Raw genomic sequence first — 23255 nt, 5'->3', positions numbered from 1 at the left:
AACTCACATATCAATCTACCATAATCTCCAATTAATTTTTTTTTAATAATATGACATTCTAATTTGGAAATATTATGAAATTTTTATGGCTTTTTGTTGTTTTAATATTACTCTATAATTAATAATACAACTAATTCACTAAGTATTACTTGTAAGATAATTCTAAAAAACATAATGATTGGCAACACACCACAACTGTTATTAAAAAAATTTAGGGGCATTTTTATATTGGGGCTTAAGTGGTATCGCCTAAGGGTCGACCCAAGCGATGGAGTCATTATGCGATTGTTGGTCCTTTTGTGAGACATAACACTCTACCCTTCAAAGAGTTTCAAGTTTATGACTTCACTGTCATTAACTTAACTAAAGCAAGCCCCCAATCCATTTCCATACACAAGTTTGACCCTTGTACGTGCGTATATTAGCCATCTAGGAAAAGATTTTTCTTTTTATAAAAAAAAAAAAAAAAAAAAAAAAAAACTCACATGGCATCCAATCAACATAAACATATTATTTTAATCTTTCCATTTGTCACATTACACTTTTTCATCAACCACTTAACAAGAATGACGATTTTGGCGTAAGAACAAAAAGGAACAAATGTTATTGACTAAATGAAATTTTAAAAGTTATGGACTATTTTGAAACATGGGATGACCAAAATAATAATTAAAAATTTTCTTTAAGTAAAAGATAAGATTTACTTTTAGGCTTTGCAGCTCAAGCTTAGTAAGTTCATGTTGATAGGGGTCAAATTAAATTTAGTTTGTCCAAAGTAGTCGTCCATGATCAGACCACATTCAAAAGGTTTTGCGAGGAAAGAACCCTGACAGAAGCATCACACGCATGAATAATATCCACCCATGGGTTACAAGACCATCTGATTCCAAGATAGTCGTCCATGACCCAAGGGCATGGACGATCAGATGACACTTAGTGAATTTTAAAGAGAACCTTTTAGGGTTCGATATAATCAAACCACAATTCACTATTTCTAAAATGTGGAGAGGATTCCTCGTAATCCGCTTCAAGTTCTCCATTTTCTCCATTAGCTCCACACATCTCTCATGATAGTAGTAGATTCGAACAAGTACACCCATTCCTAACTCTCTATAAAAGGAGCAAGTCACATTCATCCAAGGAAAGATTTACCATACACAGTTTCCCATCCTTGTGTTTTAGAAAGAAAACTGACTTAACCGTTGAAGGGTCCTTAGCCGAGTTACACTAGTCACCCTTGATAGTCTTTTCTTTTCTTTCAAGTCATAAAGCCATCACCATAGTTCGAAACATTCCAGCCTACTAATTTTCGTGCATCGTCATATGTTATTATAAGTTAACATTTGATTATTTTGAAACTTTTCGTAAATTTTTATACAATGAAATTCACTAAGGAATTCTTAAAAAAAAAAAATCGGTACATTTTTATACAATGAAATTCACTAAGGAATTATTTCTTTAAAAAAAAAATAAATAATTCACTAAGGAATTAAATTATACATGAGAAGTATCTAAATTGGAACGACAGAATGCTATCCATAGAAATATATTTAAGGAATCCTAGTGGATGTGAACTGCATATGGAAGACACAAAGTTCATGCAATTCCGTATCTAAATTGCAAAAGGATATGCTGAAAAAAAAAAAAAAAAAATTCATTCCGCCAAATTATACTTACATGAATAAAATGCATGCATTAAACATGACCCATTGAATCCCAATGTATTTTTCTTTATTTTATTGTTTTACGAGGCATGGGAATTTGATGAGGTTATGAATTTGTTAAGATGCTATATCATCAATGTGTGAAATAATTCATATAAAAAAAGTGTGAAATAAATTGAGATGAAATCCTTAGATTGTTGAACATAAACCATAATTTTTTTTTAGTTCAAGTTACATGAATAGAATATATGGATATCTCGAGTTTTCAGATCCACATATTGTGAGAGGTTTGTTCTATAAAACAAGTATAGAAGATGATTATTATGGACACACTAATTGACGTATAGACCATTAAAATACATCATTATATACTTTTAGCTCTGTTTTTTTTGGGTTAAAAAATGTGTATGCTTTTCATTTATATAAATTTTATACTTTTTTGGGGCAAGTATATACCCAATAGAAAGAATAATTTTTGGATAAATAAACCATGTATGTCAAGTTGTCAACCAATCATTTGAAAGAATAACAGAAAGTTTAATCCAACAATGCCTCTTAGTTTTTATATGTACTGAATGTCCCTTAGTTTTTTTTTTTTTTGGTGAGAAACATGCCCCCTAGTTTGGAATGAAGTTATTTTCAAAATAAAGGTTTTTTAGCTGTAATTTGAGTCTCACTTTTTTTTTTATTTGTCCATTCTTAGGAGTTAGGATTTGTGTAACATATGGACAATCCAATTTGCATCCTATTGGTTGGGGGATAATAGAATACGTCATAATATTAATTTTTTTCAAATGAACTTATTTTCCTTACTTAATTTAATATACTTTGTATATTGCATAAAAGACTAATAAAAGTACAATCTTATCTTTAAATGTGTAGCAATTAATTTTTTAGGTGAAAATGAACTGAACCAAATGAACCTTAAAAAATAATAATAATGATAATAATGATGCAATTGGATTAGTTTAAGTAGAGAAAAAGGGAACAATAGGAATGAGGAGTAGTAGAGGTATGAAAAGAAATATGGACACGGCGTAATGTGAATGGTCAGCAGAATCTAACCCAACCGGTTCGTGCTTCAGAAGCCACATCCTGCTTACTCTGTACACAACAATCGCCCAAAAGGAGCGTAGCTTTTAAACACACACTCTCTCTCTCTCTCTAACCTGCCTCTATAAAAACCCACACCCTCACTTCCTTCCTTTCCTAAAACACCGTTTCTGACTCTTTCGCTTCTTGTTTCAATCCAAATCTCCAAAACTTTTTCAAACCCAAATGGCTCCCAGGGACAGACCCGGCTCCGTCAACCCGGATCCGAACTCCAAGGAGATCCGATACAGAGGCGTGAGGAAGCGTCCATGGGGTCGCTACGCAGCCGAGATCCGCGACCCGGGGAAGAAGACCCGAGTCTGGCTCGGCACTTTCGACACGGCCGAAGAGGCGGCGCGTGCCTACGACGCCGCAGCTCGCGAGTTCCGCGGTGCTAAGGCCAAAACAAACTTCCCAAGCCCTTCCCCAAACAACTCCTCCACCCGTAGCCCTAGCCAGTGCAGCACCGTCGACTCCTCTTCCCCGCCGCCTCCGCCACTCAACCTCACTCTCGGCGTAGCCTCCTCAGCCACCTCTCAGTTCCCTATCGTGGCGGCGCGTCCCGTTTACTTCTTCAACGCGTTCGCGAACATGAGCGAGAACCACCGCGAGCTGTGCAGGTTCGTTGGTGGTGGTGGGGGTGGGAGTGCGACCCACAGCGACTCAGATTCGTCCTCCGTCGTTGATTTTGATCATACTCGAAGGTTCCTGGATATCGACCTCAACAACCCTCCTCCGCCGGAGGTTGCCTGATGATCTCGCCGAATTTTCTTCTCCACCGGTGAAGATCCCGAGTTTCCTTTCTTTCAGATCGTTTTAGCTTCACTATTAGTCCCACGCCGTTTTTGGCTTTGCGATTGAAAGTAACAGAGAAAAACCAAAAAAAAAGAAAAGAGAAAGAGTTATGTTTTCTTTTTTTTTCTTTAGGCAAATCTAGCTGACGTGTTGTACGGAATGGCTGATGATATATGATGTACATAGATATAACCAAGATGAAGATCTCGCCCATATTTTTGCAACTGAGAAAAACCCATCGTGGGTTTGCTTCTTGTTGTTTCTACTAGCATTATTGTTACTGTTGGTATTTTAATTATAATGTTAAAATCCTTAATTGAAAATCAGTGATCTTCTTTTCTTCGTTCATTTTGTCATCCTTTAACTTGTTTTGGGATAGATCAGCATCGTCTTTTCTCTCTTCGGGTATTACTCATAATTTGTAGTTCGATCTTTTTCTCTTTTGGAAGGATTGGATGATATTAGTTTACAAGAATTTTGGTGGTAATCTTTAACCAAACAAAACAGCCGAAATTCATATCATTAAGCGCTGCCCTTAAACAACTTCAGGCCAAGTCGCTGTTTCTTGTTTTTTCCCCAGCTTCTAAAAGAACCGAATCCAAACATTTCTTAATAAATTTTTTTCTAGCCAAACCTAGTTAAAAGTTCATATATTTATTTCTCATTTTTCTTAAGTTTTAGATCCAACGGATATATCGCCGGCATTTTTGGTCCTTTAGTGGAAGGGTTTGATTGATTGATTGATTTTCTTTGGAGGGGCAGCAAAAACCAGTTCCTGTTGGGTTTTTGGTCAAGCATTCTTTTTTTTCTTTTTTTTTCCTTCAAAATTTTTTTTTTGAATATAATAATACACTTTGCTTTGTGCCTTCTTTTGAAGAGAATCCCATATACATGAAAAAAAAAAATAATAATGAAAATAGGTTTTCCGTTAATGGTTATTGGACCTGTCCTGTGTACCCACCCCGTATGTGGGGAGATTTGAAAAAGGGTCTCTCAAGTCTCATCTATGTTAGAAAATCACAAAAACTATTAAAGGTGTGAACTTTTAGACTAAAATCGGATTGGTTTATACGCATACATACTACTGTTACAATTGCTGCGGCCAGGACCCTAGCTGCTACTGTTACAATTACTGCTGCCACCAAACTGGGCGCATAATTAGAAAAAGAGTCACCTCTCTCTCTCTCCCCTTCCCTCCAGAAGCTTTGCGTCAGCGTTACCGGTGGGTCCGATTATGATGTACGGATATCGCACTGAGTGGATGAGTGTTATTTTTATGGATTTAGTAATAGTATTATAATATTACAGGGAGGTATCGTGCTGTGAAAAGCTGTGAAAACGGAGCGGCTTCATGATGAGAAGCATGGGGGCTCTCTGTGTCTTTGACTGTGCGATCACTTCACTGACCCCCCACCTCTTTTTCTCGTGATTCACGTACTTGTTTGTCCTCTTCGCCACAAATCTCGATGCACACATCCAACGCTTCATATTTACTTCTGTATGGGTCCGACTAATATATTTTTTTTTAATTATATTTATCACGTCCGTTTCATGATAATAATATTTAATGGTCAATTTTAGTTATTAATTTGTATTTTTTGAGTAGGAATATGACTTTATTTTTCCAATTAAACTAAATCGAATCCAAATATCCTTCATTACAATTTTTTTTTTTTAATTCTGGTTGGGTTTATATAAATGAGATTTATTAATGTGTGCTTTTAAAATATACATTAGTAAATTATTTTATGAAATTTTTTATAAAAAACAAAAAAAAAAATTAATTATTTTGATAGGTTTTTCGATATCTCATAAATTTTTTTTCAAAACGAATGATTATTATATGCATAAAAAACATATTATCCGGACTATATATATATATGTATGGGAATATTTTTTTATGTCCCTTTATTAATATAGGCGGCACCGACGGCGAAACAGCTCGTTATTTAAGAGACCGAATCAGACGCAGGAGGGTCCCACAAGAGTAATTCCGTGTTGACGAGGTTCATGTCGGGATTCGGGTTGTCGTCACGTCACGTGGACCTCTCCACCGTCCGATAATAATTACTATGAATACTACTTTACTACTCTACTCTGCTAGTTACTATTACTATTAGTATTATTTTAATGTAATTTATTTATGGTTTTGCGCCTCAAGTTTGTTTCACACATTTAGTAAGTTATCCATTTTTAGGCTAATTTGATATATGTGTTTAAATTACAGTTTTTATTTTTTTTTAAATATGAATAAATAAAAAATTATAAAAATATTTATAAAAATTACAGTTTTTATTTAAAAATTAAAATCATATATTTAAATTTACGTACTAAATGAGACCTTAATTTTTCAAAGTAGCGCAACAAGCTTCCCAACCTGTCAATTTTCCCCACGCATTTTTGTCCAATGGTGTGGCACTACTATTACTATTTGTTTGTTTTTGTTTTTAATGTCTTGATGTGATGTTGTTGTTTTGGTGTAGTGGGGGTTAAGATATAATGGATTTATAATGCTCGCGTTCAAGTAATCAGAAATGGAGAGAGACAGAGACAGAGACAGAGCGATGTGTGTTGTTGTGTTGTCAAAAGGTTCTAAATTTATTGGTTGTCACTCTTTTTTGTAGTTACTTCTTCACAAATCAAGGTTTGAGAATTTATTGTGGCTGTTTATGTTTTACCCAACCTTCTTAAAAACGCAACAAAAAGATTAATAAAATTTTATTACTACAATTTTGATAAATGAAGCTTGTGTTTCATTACTTTAATCTACCACGCAAGGGTAATGATACCAACAAGAAATAGTGGGTGAAGTAAAAGTAGCACGTAACGTTAACTTTTTTTATTTTATAATTTTGTTTGTTTGAAAGTTTAATAACGTGAAACCGTGTAAGCATGAGGACTATAATATATGTTTACGTGTTTTTGCGTTAAATTCGTGTACCATGAGGAGGACCAAAGACAAGTTTTTTTTTTTTTTTTTTTTGAGAAACCATACCAAAGACAAGTTCGATAAACAGGACCAAAGACAAGTTCAATAACTCTGATATTATATATATATATATATATATATATATAAAAGGACTTAGTGTAAACCGTTTACCCCGTCTCACTAAAACATGTCACATTATCATATTATTAAAACATAAATATTTCATATTTTAAGTAATAGGTTTATGTGATGATATTAGGTGTGTTAGAATATATTGAGTTTTAAATAAGTGTCCGAATTTGGTAAGGATAGTTGTAAAACTCATTTTTTACACTATTCAATAAGAAATTGTCACATCATTTGTTTACTTAAAACTCAATACATCTTACCATGTACATAATAATATCTCAACAAACTCACAATTAAGTTGAATTTTCAAATGAGTATTAGAATTAATTGAGTGTTATTGTGTTTATTCTTTAATGTGTAATATAATGATGTGACATGTTGAGATTAGAGGGATAAAACTTAAGTTTTACACCATATTCTTATAGAATTTAATTTCTTAAAGTAAAAGGCTAATATGACAATCTCTTATCAGATAATGTAAAACATGAATTTTACATCCATTAACGAAAATTGTACATTTCTTACGAAGTGACAAAATTATATTGAGACTTGAGGGCATGTGGCCTCTCCAAAAAATTTTACCCTCCGTATACACAAAAAAAAGATAATAGGAAATAATAATAATGGGTTTCTTGAATTAAGAAGAGGGAAAAGTCAATCTGCCACACTGAGTGACACTACGGAGCTTGAAACCGAGAAGGGAAACCACTTCCTCAATGCAAATAATCTCCTCCAGGAGTGAAATTAATTGCTTTGAGGGAATGGACCTAAATGGTTTATGTTCAACAGTGGTTCTTTTCCTTTGATAGAGAGCAGGACTTTGAGAGGGAGAGAGGGAATTAACCTATTGGTGCATGCCTGCCGATCTAGCTCTCTGTTTTTTCTTTCCTTCTTTTTTTAATTTTTCTTTTATCTTTCTTTTTCCTCTCTTTTCTCAATGCTTGTTTTCTATTTCGTGGTTTTCTTTTAAGTTCCTCTCACCCCCCTTCGTCGTCATGATCCCTGTGCACGGCTAGGGTCCCTTTTTTTTATAGTGCCTGCTGTGACTGGATTTTACTATTTTAGTCCTTAACCACCTTTGTCTGGTCTGGGTGTACTTGCCGACCACCATTGGTTTATCTGTGTTGACTGTGTCACTCCTACCACCAGACAAAGAGGACTATTTTGTTTGTTTGTCTGTCGTGGCACCCTTACCTGCTACGGTGTGGGTGCTCTCTCTTTATCTCTCATGGCATGCACCTAATAGTTCCCACTTACCTTTGCTTCTTTTGGACGGTATGTCATCCCAACAGGACATTTCTCCTAAAAGAGCCTGAGCATGAACCTCATAATAGATTTTTCCCCTCTCCCTACCGCCAGACCATGCTCTCTTACCTCTAACCCATGACTTCACCACGTCCTGTATTGGCTGGGTACAGGCTGGTGATGCTTAGCTCTTGTGCGTGCTTTACTTCCATGTTCATTCAAAGCTTGCCTGCTGCTCACGCGCTTGCCATGATCTGGAGACCTATCTGCACATTCTGCTAGTCATTCTTGGCTTCTTATGGCGTGGGCTGTTTGCTGATCTCACATTTTCTGCGCCCTTGCTTCCTTTGGGGTTGGGCTTTGCCGGATTGTGGGCTTCCTTTTCTCTAGCCCATCCTTTTACTCTTTCCGTAGCCTTGCCATTGTTTCCTGCCATATCACTCTACTATTCCTACTATTATGTTATTTGGTCCAAGCCTGCTGGGCCTCTTTGGGCTTGTTACTTATGACTCAGTATAGTCATTTAGGCTTTTTCGATTGTATTACTTATGGGCTCATGCGTCCCATTTGTTTTCTCTTGGCGTCCTTGGCCCATTCGCTTTCCTTGGGCTTCCTTGACCCTTTTCCTAACTTTGCATTTCCATGGGCCTTTTACTAACTTCTTTGGGTTTCCCCAACCCAATTACCTTATCCTTCATCCTTGGGGCTCATGAGCTTGCCATCAACCCCTTGCTTTCTTTGCTTGCATTACTTTGGGCCTGCTGTGGCCCATTCTCACTTTTCCACATCATATACTGCCCATGGGTTTGCTATTCCTCTCTTTCTAGGCTTCTTTAAGCCCGTTTGCTTCCTCAAGACCCATTTGTCTATTTCTTGGACCTGTGATCCTTTATTCCTGTCGCTTGGGCTTAATGATTTTTTTTTTCTATCCATTTACCAATTCTTTTCTGCCCGTGTTGTTGGGCTTCTTTCTATTTGGCTTCCCCAAAACGACCGTCAACACATTCACCTCCCTCTTAAGGTTGCATATTGTGTGGCGAGCTTGTCCACGGACTATCAACACTTTGACCTCCTCAATACTATTTGCAATGCTAGCTAGAAAGTATAAAATTTAACAAATTTTTTAAGGGCAGTAGTTCAAGAAATTTTTTTAGAAATTTTTTTATTGAAAAAGAAAAAAGCATCTAATTCTTTTTACAAGTTTTTATATTTCAAATGAAATTAGTATTAAAATTTTCCTAAAATTATTTATTAATAAATGCCCTAAAGACACCCGTTAACATGACTCGTAATACAAATACAAATAATTTATTTTATTTTTTCAAAATTAATTCCCAAGAGAAAAAGGAACATGAACAAGAGCCCTTACTCTCTACTTTCTAGCTAGCATTGCAGATAGTATTGACGAGGTTAAGGTGTTGGTAGTCCGTGGACAAGCTGGCAATACAATATGGAACCTTAAGAGGGAGGCGAATGTTACTTTTATAAATTTAAATTTGAAAATTTTAAGTATACATTATAAAAATAATTTTAAATACTATACAAAAAATGTTGGAGGCCACGAGTATGGTTATGTATGGTTTGGGTTGGGTTGAGTTGAGGAGATTTTTCGACCCAACCCATCATGGTGAGTTAAAAAAAATCCAACTCAACCCAACCCATCACAAGGGTTTAACCCAACCCACATTGATCGGGTTGAACCCATGGGTTGAACAATTTTTATTTTATTTTATTACTATTATTATTAAATTGAAAAAAAAAAAAATCTCACCTGTGCCACCTAAGTTGATAAACAAAATATTTATGAACTAGTATTCCAACTCAGTTATAAACAAAATATATTCAACTGAGTTGATAAAAAAAAATATACATGAACTAATATTCCAACTCAATTATAAACAAATAGGAGCAGAATGGGAGAGTGGGAGTGGGAGGTGGCAAAGAGAGAAATAAGATTGTTAGGGTTTGCGAGGTAATTGGGGTTTATATAGAAAGAGTCGAATAGGGGAAAAATTAAATAAAAAAATATTAATAAAGTAATATATTTTTAAATATATATTAAATGAGTTGAGTTCAAGTTACATCTAATGTAACTTTAAGTAATGTTATACTACCCAATAATTTATTATTAAATTCATATTTTGGAAATCTTACCGTTGGATTATATGTTTTATATGTTATTAACATGCATGTCAATTTTCATATTAATCGGATGTTATTTACCATTTCATCCATAAACTCATTTTTAATGGATGATTTTAAACTACAAAAATTTGAATTTAAATAATTTGATTGATAACATGGTTATTGATATTTGATCACCTTGTTTGCAAGCATAAAGAATATATGAAGATAATGTAATATAATAGTGGATTTGTCAAAATTGGCATCTTATTAAAAAATATTGAATGGTGTAATATTACTTTGAGTTACACCAGGTATAATTTAAACCCAATCTATATTAAATATATATAATTTAAATTATAAATATATAGGTGGGTCAACTTGGGTTAGGTCGGTTTATGATTGTTATGACCCAAACCTAATCCAGCCCACTATTAAAAAAAAAAATTTATAACTCAACCAAATACACTAACCCCTAAAAACCAACCCAATTCGACGGGTTGGGTTGAGTAAGATCAGTTTTGGCGGGTTGGTGGGTTGGTTGCACGCTCCTAGCCACAAGCCCTCAAGTCTCAACATAATTTTATCACTTCATAAGAAATGTATGATTCTCATTCATGGGTGTAAAACTCATACTTTACACCATCCAATAAGAAATTGTTACATCGACATTTTACTTGAAACTTAATATATTCTAACACATCTAAAACGTCAGAGCAACATTTTTTCTTAAAACCTGAAATAACTATAACACTTGCATTCCTTCTCCCATATATATATATATATATATATAAATATATAATATGACGAAAATTGTGACAAAGAAAAATGTGAAAACCCACCATTTTTTTGCCCTTGAGAAGACACCAAAAGAAATTCACCGCACGAGATTACAAGAAAGTACATTGGAGTCAACTTATAATGGGCCAAACCGGCAAAGTCGTTTATAATTATAGGCAGGCGTTAAAACTTAAAAGTATGAAAGCATTAAGCATTATATGGATATTTAGTAGCCTTCCCAGACAAATGACAACGCTCGTGCCGTTAGTTTCATATTCAACATCCAATGTGAAATGAGGATAACTTGTAACTAATTGGGTCCCACTCAAAAATTTAGTCAACAAGCAAGGTGCATGAATTGTTTTGTGCCCACACATTCTTGTCTCTCATATTGCGAAATTTGTGAATTTGAGTTGATTGATGTACTTTCATTTAGTGGCAACTTGTAAAATCTTAGTCCGGTTTCTATCTGCACTTAAATCACAGTTTTCAGTTTTTAAACAATATTACACGTATTTTTACATACTTTTTCACTCACACGTATTTTCAAAAAATACAAATAATATTATTATAACAATATTACCAAACGAACTCCTTATTTTTCAATCTAAATGAGAATTTCATGGGAACTTAAACACCGTGTTTTTTTTTTAAAACAAATTAAATAGATAATGTGAAGTAAGGATTGAATACGAAACACATATTTAAGATGTTACAAATAATATTATTATTATTAGTGGTTACTACTTAAATGGCAATTAAATTCAATTCTTTTTTTAAAAAAATAATCAAACACACTGTAACTTTTTTTTTTCTTTCTAATATCAACACAAAATGTAACCTAAACCTTGTCAATTTCTTCATGTAATTTGAGACATTGCAATAAAAGTTCACAATAATTTTCTTTTTTAAACATAGAAATGATCAATTAGTGATTAGCAGTATCTATTGATTTGTATTTTTTTTTTTTTTTGGATTCATTCTGTGCCAATTTGATTGTAATAATTTCAATAATTTATCTATATTTTTGTGGGGTTAATTGTACATGAGTTTAGTGACTTAGTCTACAATTGGTGAAGAATTGCACAAGTAAGGTGATTTCGTGATTGGCTTGGGACTGCAGCACACCCAAAAGGTCATGTGAAGAGCACATGCTAGAGATTTGAAATTTTGTTATGACAGGCACTCTCACAAGTAACTTGCAGGTAAGCCAACTCACGAGTAAATCATGAGATGCTTTGACATTTGGAATTTTGTGCATCTCTTCCCCTCATTCACTCATACTATATATACCATCATTACCCACGAAATTGTAAGGAGAGTTTCTGAGAAAAAACCTTAGAAACAGCATTTGAGAGCTAGTGATTATCATCCAACAATTCACTACACATTTCTCTTTATTTTCTCTACTCTTTTCTCTCTCCAATTCACATACCCAAGAGAGGAGATTTATCCAAACACAACTCCTACACCATCTGAGCGTTTTGAGTGATTTGGACCATTAGGAATCATTAGAGCTTGACCACATATTCAGTTGGTAAGACGTGGTGAACTGGTGATGCAATTGGACTTAATTGCGAGATCCAAAAAGTTAGTGAAGACAAGACTCCGAAAAATCAGTTGGTAGTTGGAGCTTGGAGAGCTCAAATACTTTGGGTAGCTTAAGCTTGGAAGGTTTTTGTGTATCTTGTACTCCAACTCATTTACTAGTAGATCATTTTGGCTTCTCGAGCCACAAAGAAGTTTTTCCGTCAAGTTCTCCGGTTTTCCTCTTTGATAACACATCCAATGTTATCTTGTGTTTTCATCCTCTTCTCCCTACTACTCTTGTTTAATTGCTATTGTCAATTATGTTTGTCCATGCTATAGTTGATAACTTCAGTTGATTAATTTGCTAATTATGTAAATTCTACATTAATTGTTAGCATAGAATTAATCTAGTCGTAATTAAAATTGAGAGTCGTATTTGCACCTAGTAATTAGACTAGTGCACTTTCACTGTCTTTTAACCAAATACTCTTTTTTTTTTTTTTCTTTTCTTTTTCTTTTTTTGCCTAACCAAATGCTTCGTCTTTATAATAAGTCAAAATATCAATCTTACTCATGTGATTCTCACCTATAATAATAATAATAATAATAATGTGCGCGCCAAAAATGAGGCTATGGGGGTTGGGCCTCACTTGGGCTCACAATTTACTTATAAGGTGGGCTAAGGATTTCCTACTTTAGGTTGTTCTCGGCACCAAGACCCAATAGACTTGCTTCTCTCTCTCACCCTCTTTATCACTTCTACTATCTCTTGTATTTTCTAGTTCACCTTCTTCCCAGTTTCTTCTCCCATTTGTTCAACCCCCTAATTCTTCCTCTGCTTTTCATATTTATAGTCAAGAGTTAGTAGGGAGTTATGATTACTCTTGTGGTTAGTGGAAAGGAGGCCCAATGTCGTTAACTCAAAGTGGGTGTTTAGTTGGGAGTGGGGTGTGGTAGGAGTGGCATTGGAACTGGTTCCCACTTCAGTATAGATGTTCGGCAGCGATACTTCCCAAGGCATTGCCGGGCATCTGAAAGAAAACACCCCCGAGCAATTGTCTTCTTACTCAGGAATTGGTTCATCGAGCAAGGCCCACATGGCAATGCTAGGTGTGTGCTAATTGAGTTTATTTACTCATCGAGCTTTAAGGTAGCGTGAGACCTGGGCTTGTAGCTATTTTGGGCTCAGGCTTGGGCCTTAGGTAGAAAGGGGTTGGTGTCATGGGCCACACTGTTGAGTCAGAATCCAAGGCCCAAATGGGTCTGGGTATCACAGTACCGTACATTAGCCCCCTCTTGATTCGTGCTCGGCCCTCGGGGACGAATCAAGGAATCCAAGAGACAATAGCTATTCGGGAAGCTTTATGGGTGGATATTGGACGGTTCAGAAACCCATTAATGCACTCTCAAAAGGCGTGTTCTACCTGGCCGTTTGGTTTAGCTGTCATCATTACCTGACGGTTCGTGAACAGAGGTGGTGTGTGTGTTAGTTACCATAGGTATTCGTAAGGTTTCTTGCCTCATTATTGCTAATTAAATGTCACTCACTCCTTCTTGGATCCTATAAATAGTTCATCCCAAATCATTCTTTCACCTTTTCACTCTCCATCCTCTGAGTTTCCTCTCTGCCATGCATTCATATGTGTGCTTATTCCTCAATCTAGAATCCCTTTCTTTCCTAGAGCCCAAAGTAAGTTCTCTGCCTCTTTCTTTTATTTTAGTTTCTTCCTTTAGTTTTTAGAGTTTAAGATGGGTTATGCTTACCTTCTAAACACTGAGACGTCCTTAGCCACTTTTAGGCAAATGTTCAACATCCCTGAGGATGTGGATGTGACGTTTTGCCACGAGAGCGAAATCGCTCTCCACAGAGGGGCTAATACTATTTTTTTTTCCCTTTGATGGGAAACCTAACTGGCAATCCTGGAGGGTAGGGGGGGGGGGGGTTAGGTTTCCCATGGACTCTCTTTTACTCAATACCCTTAAGTTTTATGGGTTGCATCCTGACCAACTTCCCCTCAACTTTTACCGGGTAGTTAGTTGTGTCAGTAAGTTGAATTAGATATTCGGTTTGCAATTAGACCATCACGATATAAACTTCATGTATAGTTTGTGTGGGAATAATAAAACCAACTATCACTTAAAAGTTATAGATATGCGGGTACAACTAATTTCATGCTTATCCGATTCTAATAGGAATTCTGTCAGGGAGTTCGCCCGGGTGTGCGACAACTGGTTTGCTGGTGAAATCCCGTGCCCCCTCTTGCGGCTCGAAGTAGGTTCGTACTGATCGCCAACTCGCTTTTCTTTTTGCTTATGATTGTTTTACTTACGAATACTAACTCACTGTATTTTTTTGCTGCAGACAGAAGAGTATTTACCCAGGATCTTAGAGTAGTGCACGTAAGGGACCTGAATTTTGTGCTTAGGTCCGAAATATTCGTTCATTGGGACGGGCAGCTCCAAGCGTCCCATTTAATTCTCGGCATAGAACCCGTGTATTCTACTTGGCAATCCTTCAGCCAAGCTTTGTTATTGACAATCCTCTCCTATCCTATATTGACATACGGCACCCGAACTTCCTTCCTCCGAGATTTACAGTAGGCGAGGCTCACGACCTTGGTCCACGGTACAGCTATTCTGACGAACTTGCACTAGTATGGGACGAGTCAGCAGATCGTGTGTCTTAACACCGCCGAGAATAGGCACACGAGCCCGTCCAGCCTGAAGCCCCCGTTCAACCCGAGGCCCCTATTAAACTCAAGGCTCCTGTTGAACATGATGCTCCCATTTAGGAAGTCGAGGAAGCAGCTATCGAATCTATTAGCTCCTCTGAAACCGAATCTGATTGAGGTGAAGACATGATGACACGAAGGATGATGACAGTTAGTTGTTTTGTACCCGGCGCCCGACCAGCCGTGTAGCAGCAACCACCTCAAGGCCGTGATCAAACTCCCCCTCCTCCCCCTGGCAGATCCCGGAAGAGGCAATGTATTGCCGAGCAGACCCCCATCAGCTCGGGTGATGTGCCCACCAGGACTCCTCCACAGCCATCAAGAGGCATCGTCGTCCAGGAGCCAACGAATCAGACTGGGACAAACGTGGCGTCCATTTCCCGAGCTGCGCCGGAGTGGCAGCCTACATTCCAGCTAGACGGCAAGCCTCTTCCTGCGACCGCGAGTGTACGGGTGTGGGATAAAGGTGAGGGGGGTCGTGTTGCCGAAAGTTTGGCACACGACCTCCTTTTGCCCGAGGATGTGCACGCTTTTGAGGATGGCACCAACGAGTCCATGGGAAGGAGGTTGCAATGGCATACTATTGTGGTAATCTCTTGTTTTTTGGTTTACCACTAACTTTTACGTACATTCTTTCTATTTTTATACTTATCATTGTATTAACTCCCCCCATAAAATTACATTGAAGACCCAGAAAAATTCTCAGCAAAATACAATCTGTATACACCTTTTCATCTTCAACCTCAAGCCAAAAGCCAAAACTCTTCTAGCACACTATGGTAGAACTCATCTTTAATAGGGCTGTAAATGAACCAAGCCGATCATGAACAACTCGGGCTCGGCTCAATAAAAAGCTCGTTTATGTTTATTTGTTTATAAATAAACCAAGCTTGAGCCTTAGTTTTAGGCTCGTTTAATAAACAAACTGAACCCAAGCAAAAAAATTTGTTCATAAACAAGCTCGTGAGCTATAAGGCTTGATACAAAATAATTCAAGCATAGACTCAATTATAAGTTCATATGTGTTAGCTAAATATACTCATTACACATATTTTAATAATAGCATGGCCAACATGGGACTAGTACCCGTTACCTTAATTTTTTCATTCCTCCTAAACTGACCAAGAACCACTTTAGACTTTAGTTACATTTAAAAATTAATTAATTAATTAAGTGGGCCACATATAATCCTTCCCAATCAATCATCAAATGTAAAGTTATGAAATATGTTAGTATTTTCCTATTCATAATAGTCACAAACAAATATTTTTCTAGTTCTTTACCATGTAATGTGAATATAAAAATTGTATTTTGAATAATTGTTGAAGTCGTAGACAAGAAAGGATGAACGAATGAATTAAATTATGTAAATTTTTAATTTGAATAATGGCTAATCATAAGTAGGATTAGACGCATGATAAAACGAGTATACTATTTTTCTTCTTCTTCTTAATTTTAGAGATTTAAGTATTTGGTAATGTAATTTCTTATTTCTCAAGCTCAAAAGCTTGACCTGAGCTCGAGTTTGAGCTTGATATTAAGCTTGAGCTTGGTTTGACTAATTAATCAAATCAAGTCAAGCCAAGCTCAAACTTTTTGGCTTTCCCATGAGCTCGAGCTCATGTTCAAGCATTATTTTTAAGCTTGTCACGAGCTCGAACTAAGCTTGAATTTTTGACTTTTCTTGATGAACCAAGTTTGAACATGCACTACTTAACAAAGTTCGGCTAATTCACAACCTTAAATTCTTCAACCCTAAGCTGAAACCCAAAACCCACAGCAACCATGGCAATCGGAACCCACTAGCACACCAAACATGACCTAAGACCACCAGTGTGACCCACCACCCACGGTGTGACCTATGGCCAAGATTGGTAGATCACCACACCAAACACAACCCACGACCCATGGTGTGACCCACTAACCCAACCACCGCATCCCAATCAACGACCTACCACCACTTCAACAACCCACAACCAGATCGGAACCCCTCAGCCCAACCACCACATCCTTATCAAAGAGAAAGGAGAAAGGGAGAGAGAGAGAGGGATGAGAAAGAAAGGAGTAGATTCAGCAAAAAAGAAGAATAAGAGAGGGAACAAAGAGAATTCATGGAGAGAGAGAGAATAAATTAATATTATTTGTGTTTAACTTTAAGTTATAGTGAGTTGTTAGAGATGACAATTTACAGTAGCTGAAAGTTAAATTTTTTAAAGTATTTCACCTTTGATGTTGTTGGTATTTTTAGTGTGTTGGGTGCTAAAATAGCTTTTTAGTACCATTGTTGTGAATGCTCTGAGAATCTTTTTTTTTTTTTTTTTGATAGGAGAATGCTCTAAGAATCTTGTTTGTCTTTTAAAAAGATAAGAATAATATAAGAAAATTTTCGAGGGAAGAATAATATAGGATATTAAATTCCTAGTTTTTTTTTTTTAAAATGATTTATTTCATGATAACCCAAAAAAGAATAATATAAATTGTTATGTTGTGTTTGTCCTATTTGAATTAAATTGCTAAAAGTATTATAGTTTAACTAGCATTTTTTTTTTTTTTGTGTGTTCAAATATCTTTTTTTTTTTGGGTGAAAGTTTAGAAACTTTATTAAATATCATAGTTACAGAATTACAATCAACTGCTAACACAACATTAAAAGATGAAGGAAGACCCTTCAGCCAAACCGAGATACCAAAAAATTTGTATCGAATCTCCCATTTCACTATTGAATTAAAAAAAAGATTGTATTAACTATTAATTCCTTACCCAAAAGAAAATTTTAGATTATTGTTAAAAATCCTCCCTAATTGAATTGAATAATAAATATATCAATGTAAGTATCCAAAGTCATTCGAGTACTTACCCAAAGCTTCAATGATCTGAACATAATAATTTTCATCATCAGATTCAAATGTTCGCAACAGGATTGTATGGATCATATAATTAAAAATAGTTAGCATTATAGATTTGATAGTTTTAATAATCACTATAATAATAAACCGCCGGCAAAATCCGCCGCCTTAATAGTTAAGTAAATTGTTGTAAGCATCGCTTTAAGTTAATTATTCCAAAAATCATGATTCGTATCTTATATATTTCTTTAAAATAATTTTGATAAAACGTTAAAGAAAATTAAAAAAATAAAGGGAAAGAAAAGTAGGGAAAACAAAAGTGAGAGAAGATACAAAGACTTTTTGGGGGTGGTGATGTTGAAAAAGTTGAGACCAATTCCCCACCATTAATATATATTTTTATCTTTATCTTTTTTATACATTTATTAAAAAAAAAAAAAAAAAAAGAAGAGAGAGAGAGAATTGATTGGAAGAGACAGGAATGGTCCACGTGTGAAGTGTGAACAGACGACGTAGGTGGAGGCGCGGCGGCCGCATTTGGGGTGGGACCCGGTCGTCTAGAATCCGTGTCCGTGACTCGGGAGATTTTTTCATGTTGCTCCGTCCCACGTGGAAGTTGTACTATGAAATGGACGTGGGACCAATGAGGGAAGTCCACGTGGAGTGATTCACGTGGGACGCTACGTACGGACCGCGTTGAAAGAAAGAAGCGGTGACGGGTGCGGTGGTGACGTGTATTTTGAAATTGACACAGACAGTTAAGTTTAAGTAAAAAAAAAAAAAGTTTAAAAAGCTGTGCGGGTGCGAGTGCGAGTGCGGGCGCGTAGGCGAGGATTATGTGCTTGCTCAGGGTCTGGGTCTGGATGGGTGGGATATGGGAGAATGGGCGACGAGATACATGATTGGTGGGACCCAAATTGGGTTGAGTAGTTGTGTGGTTGCGCGCCACGTCTGGGGTCTCTATGAATTTAGAAAGTGAGAGAGAAAAGGGCTTGTTTTGATGCGCAAAACAAAAAAGATAAGAAAATTGAATTTGATTTAATAAAGGGACTTTTCTTTTTTTTTGGGGTGCGGTTTTGGGCGGCTGATTGGAATGGTGTTACTTTTATACTTTGCTGTGTATTGAGTATGACAGCCCTTTTAAGGCCGTGTACTGTTGGACCATCAAGTGACCCAACACCCCTCCCTCGATTGATTTGAAGTGGTGTGAAAAAGGGTTCTTTCTGTTTGGTGGATTTGTATATTCTAGATATGGGCTACCATTTTCTTCTATAATTTTAATACATATATATATATTTAAACTATGCTTGTTTTAATTTAAAACTTTCATATATTTTTATGTTCAATTTATGTATATTTTTTTAGCAAATCAATAATTACATGTGTTTACTTACAAAACTATACTTAAGTGACTGTATATAATTATTTTAACTAAGTCATGTGCACATAACAAAATACACTTATAATATTGGGATAAAGTTTGATTACAACCAAGTTATAATTGTATTTATCGGGATGGAACCAGGATTCTTAGTTAAGGGAGGCCAAAGCATAAACCAAAATTAAAAAAAAAAAATTTGTTGTGTCAAAAATAAGAATTTTTTTAATTATATTCTTTATCTTTAGTTGTATTGTGCTGAAAATTAGTAAAAAGAAAAAAAAATCTGTATTTTGGTATTAACTCAAATTTTTTTTTAATATTAAACTACCACTCCAATTTGTATTTTGGTGTTTAAAAAAAATAATTTAAGCCAAAAACGATAGAACATCTATTGATAGTTCTTAATAACAACAGCAAAACAAAGCGTTTTTTAGTCCTCTGTCAAACAAAACTAATACACTTTGTGAAATCAATCATACATCTACGCATTAACTAAAATACATTTCACATTTTTTGGAGTTAATTTACTGTATTTATCAAAGACAATCAAAAGTTTTGGAAAAAAAAAAGGTAGATAATCTAGACAACACTAAATATTATTGCTTCCCAAAAAATAACATTAAAGACAATAACAGTTGCCATATTTAAGTTTTAAACTTCCTGATTATTTGTATTTTTTGTTTAGACTGATTTTATGGTTTATTTTGGTTTGTCTATAGTATAGATTATTAGTGTTATTCTTGGAGCTATTGAGTATATTGGATTTGTGATTGGTTGTGTTGGTAAATTTTTTTATTTTTTTTTTGGTCCAAAGGTTTTTCTTCTTATTCTCAGGGGAAATGGGCCAAGGGGATGGACCAAAATATTTTTTATTCGGTATCATGGGTTCATTTGTAAACTTTTTTGTGGAGGGGCCAAGAATAAATATTTTAAGGAGATTTTAATATATATATATATTGAGAGAGAGAGAGAGAGAGAGGTGGTGGCCTTGCCCCTTCTATATTATGCATAAAAAAATAAAATTATAGATCAAATACAAAAGAATATTCAATTGACACAAAATTTAAAATATGTGTTAAGGATAGAAAGTGATGGGGTTATAAAATGCAACTCCCAGTCTCGTCCATATGTCTCGTCCTAAGAAAATCAAGGAAGGCATGCAGTTTATTCGTCCAGAGTAATCTCGTCCGTCCAGAAAATTGGTCGGATGAGATTACGACGTCTTAAACATACTTGGACTATTTTCGTTTTCCTGTCAAGGCTACAAATTCCTCACTCAATGAACGGTTTTCAAGGACAAACCCCAAAAGGTATGACTTCCTTGTTAGTTATGGAAGTTATATGCGAATTCTCCGAACCTTACAATGATTGGGAAGATAACTACCTCTGATAGGCACTATATAAGGTTTCTTCTACCGAAAGGTGATTCATTCAGACATTTTTATTTGAGAAATCACTTCCTTTTTATAGAGAATTCCAAGTTCACTAACTCCATCATCGGAGGACTTTTGGCCGGTCCCCTCTGACTCAATATTTGTTTTCAGGATCAAGCCTTAAGATCATCAGCGCCCGAGACTCATCAACCTACTGATTTCCAAGGAATTATCAGAAAGAATATACAATTTAGTGGTTAGATTTTCAAAATATGTAACTATATTATAGGTGATTTTCAATTTGGTTCACATATTTTCTTTTTTCAAAAAGAAGATCAAGATCTTTATAGATTAGAATTAGCCAAATCAACTTGTGTAGTACATTAGCAATGTTTGAAGGATATTAATCCATCCATTCGAACAGGTTGGCATTAGAGATAGCTCGCTTAGCAAGGGCGTAAGCAACACAGTTTCCTTGACGGACATGAGTGAAGCTGATGGATCTAAAAGAAGCAGACATGAACTTAGCACTTGGATTAAGTGGCCGAAGTGGGCAAATGAGTCTTCGTTGGCATAGAGAGCTTTGATAATTGTTTTGGAATCATCCTCAATAATTATTTAATAAAAAAACCAATCTCCATAAAGAATTTAAGGGCTCTAATAGCTGCAAGCCTACAGAATGCTTCCAGTTCTTATATAGAGTGAGGAAGAAAGACTTGCTAAGAAAGTGCAACCATAACCAACCCCTATCGTTGTGTATAATCACCCCCCAAATCTGCATTACCTTATGATTTGAACACAACACCATCAAAGTTTGTTTTTAAAAGCACATTTGAGGATTTTTTTTTTCATTTAACATTATTTTTAAACATTTTCATTAGTTATCAAGTTTGCAAACTAAATTAGAAAATAGCATCTCGAGACTCTAAAACTCGAGTTCAATGTAGAACTCGAGTTTCTAAAACTCGAGATTTATGGAATGCTATGCTGACCTGGATGGAATATCCAGCTGGAACTCAAGTCTTTAAGACTCGAGTTCCTTCTTCGGCGGATCCAGATCTTCTTCTTCCTTAGATCCAGTTTTGTTGGCGTCACCCTTCTGTCCCAATTCCTCTCCCCAACGAGCTCGACAATCTCTCTCTCTTCAATCGCGCCGCCTCTCTCTTCAACCCCTCCAACACATTCTCCCACCTCTCCTCCAAAAACCCCAAACTCAAGATCGCTTTCCTCTTCCTCACCAACTCTGACTTCCACTTCGCCCCTCTCTGGTAGCAGTTTTTCCAAAATGCCAGTTCCAAAAACCTCTACAACATCTATGCCCACGCCGATCCTTTCGTCAACATCACCCGCCCTAAGGGCACCGTTTTCGAATTCTGCTTCATTCCGGCGAAAAAAACCTACCACGGCTCGCTGACGCTCATCTCCGCGATGCACCGTTTGCTCGTCACTACCGTCATCGACGATCCGGCCAACGCGTTCTTCGTTGTACTGTCTCTATACTGCGTCCTCTATCTTCTTCAGATCCAGTTTTCTCCAGGTCGTCTTCTTCTTCTTCTTCTTCTTCTTTTGATCCGGATCTTCTTTTCCTTCTCTTCTTTTCCTTTTCTCCTTCTCCATCTTCAAATCTGCTGCTATGGAACTCGAGTCTCTCAAACTAGAGTTACACGTGGCTAAATTGCTCCATGGTAGCAGTAGAACTCAAGTTTGAGAGTCTCGATTTTTGTCATCGATCTTGAGTTTTAAAAACTCAGATACTAGTTTCCAAAATCATTACAAACATGCCTTAACTTATTATATTCTTTCACCCTATTGCGCTATCCTGCAAATTCCCTCCACATTTGAGGGGATGCCACTGAGCTTGCTGCCTTACCCGAGAGGTATTATGGGCTGGGCAAAGACTGCAGAATTCTTGATAACGATCTCTCGAGAGCTGGATGATTTGAAACTTGAGTTTATTTAGAAAAGCATATTTCAGTCATTTTGATTTTTAAGTTTTGAAATCATTATCCTTTTGATCTCTATAGTCATATCATTAACGGAAGAAATTGACGTGACTAACGGATTGCATTGCTGGAGCCATATCAGCCTTTTTTTTTATCTATAAAAAAAAAAGTTTATTTCTTCTTTGACCAAAATTTTTATTTTTCCTTTCAATCTTTCCTAAATTTTCTTAATAACCAAACAAATCTAAATTTATTGACTCCCTTATTTTTGTAGATCCAATAATTACATATATCAACACTTGATTTTTTATTTTCAATTTTTCAACTCCTTGCCTTCTGTAGCCTTCAATTCATTGTCTGCAATCCCCAATTTTAGTTTATTTATTTATTTTTAATTTTCTTTGACAATTCTACACCTTTCATATTTTCCATCTTAAGTATGATCATAATACAAATTGATTTTATCATTTTCACAACTACATATAAGGGTATAGGCATCAAGATCTTCTAGAGTTCTTAAGGAACTCTATCAAATAGAATTTCTTTATTCTTGACCCTTTTTTTATAATAAGTCGTCCAAATTATGTCATGTATTCAATCCACTAACATCCATAAAGTAATGAAGTAAATTTAATTCAAAATCCAAGGCTTTACTTCTCACGTCAAGTGAGCTTTACTTCTCATGTCCAGTG

The 23255-nt window shown here is 35.8% G+C and overlaps 1 protein-coding gene across 1 annotated transcript; it reads left to right on the top strand.

Moving 5' to 3' along the window:
• Positions 1–2860: 2860 nt before the first annotated feature.
• Positions 2861–3893, top strand: LOC126695053 (ethylene-responsive transcription factor 4-like). The gene has a single exon (XM_050391663.1). The coding sequence runs from the start codon at positions 2943–2945 to the stop codon at positions 3507–3509; it is 567 nt and encodes a 188-aa protein (XP_050247620.1). The 5' UTR covers positions 2861–2942; the 3' UTR covers positions 3510–3893.
• The last annotated feature ends 19362 nt before the right edge of the window (positions 3894–23255 follow it).

The sequence above is a fragment of the Quercus robur genome, chromosome 8, assembly GCF_932294415.1.
Source record: "Quercus robur chromosome 8, dhQueRobu3.1, whole genome shotgun sequence".
Lineage (NCBI taxonomy): Eukaryota > Viridiplantae > Streptophyta > Magnoliopsida > Fagales > Fagaceae > Quercus > Quercus robur.
The sequence above is the reverse complement of the archived record's forward strand: the minus strand, read 5'-3'. Positions and strand labels throughout refer to the sequence as shown.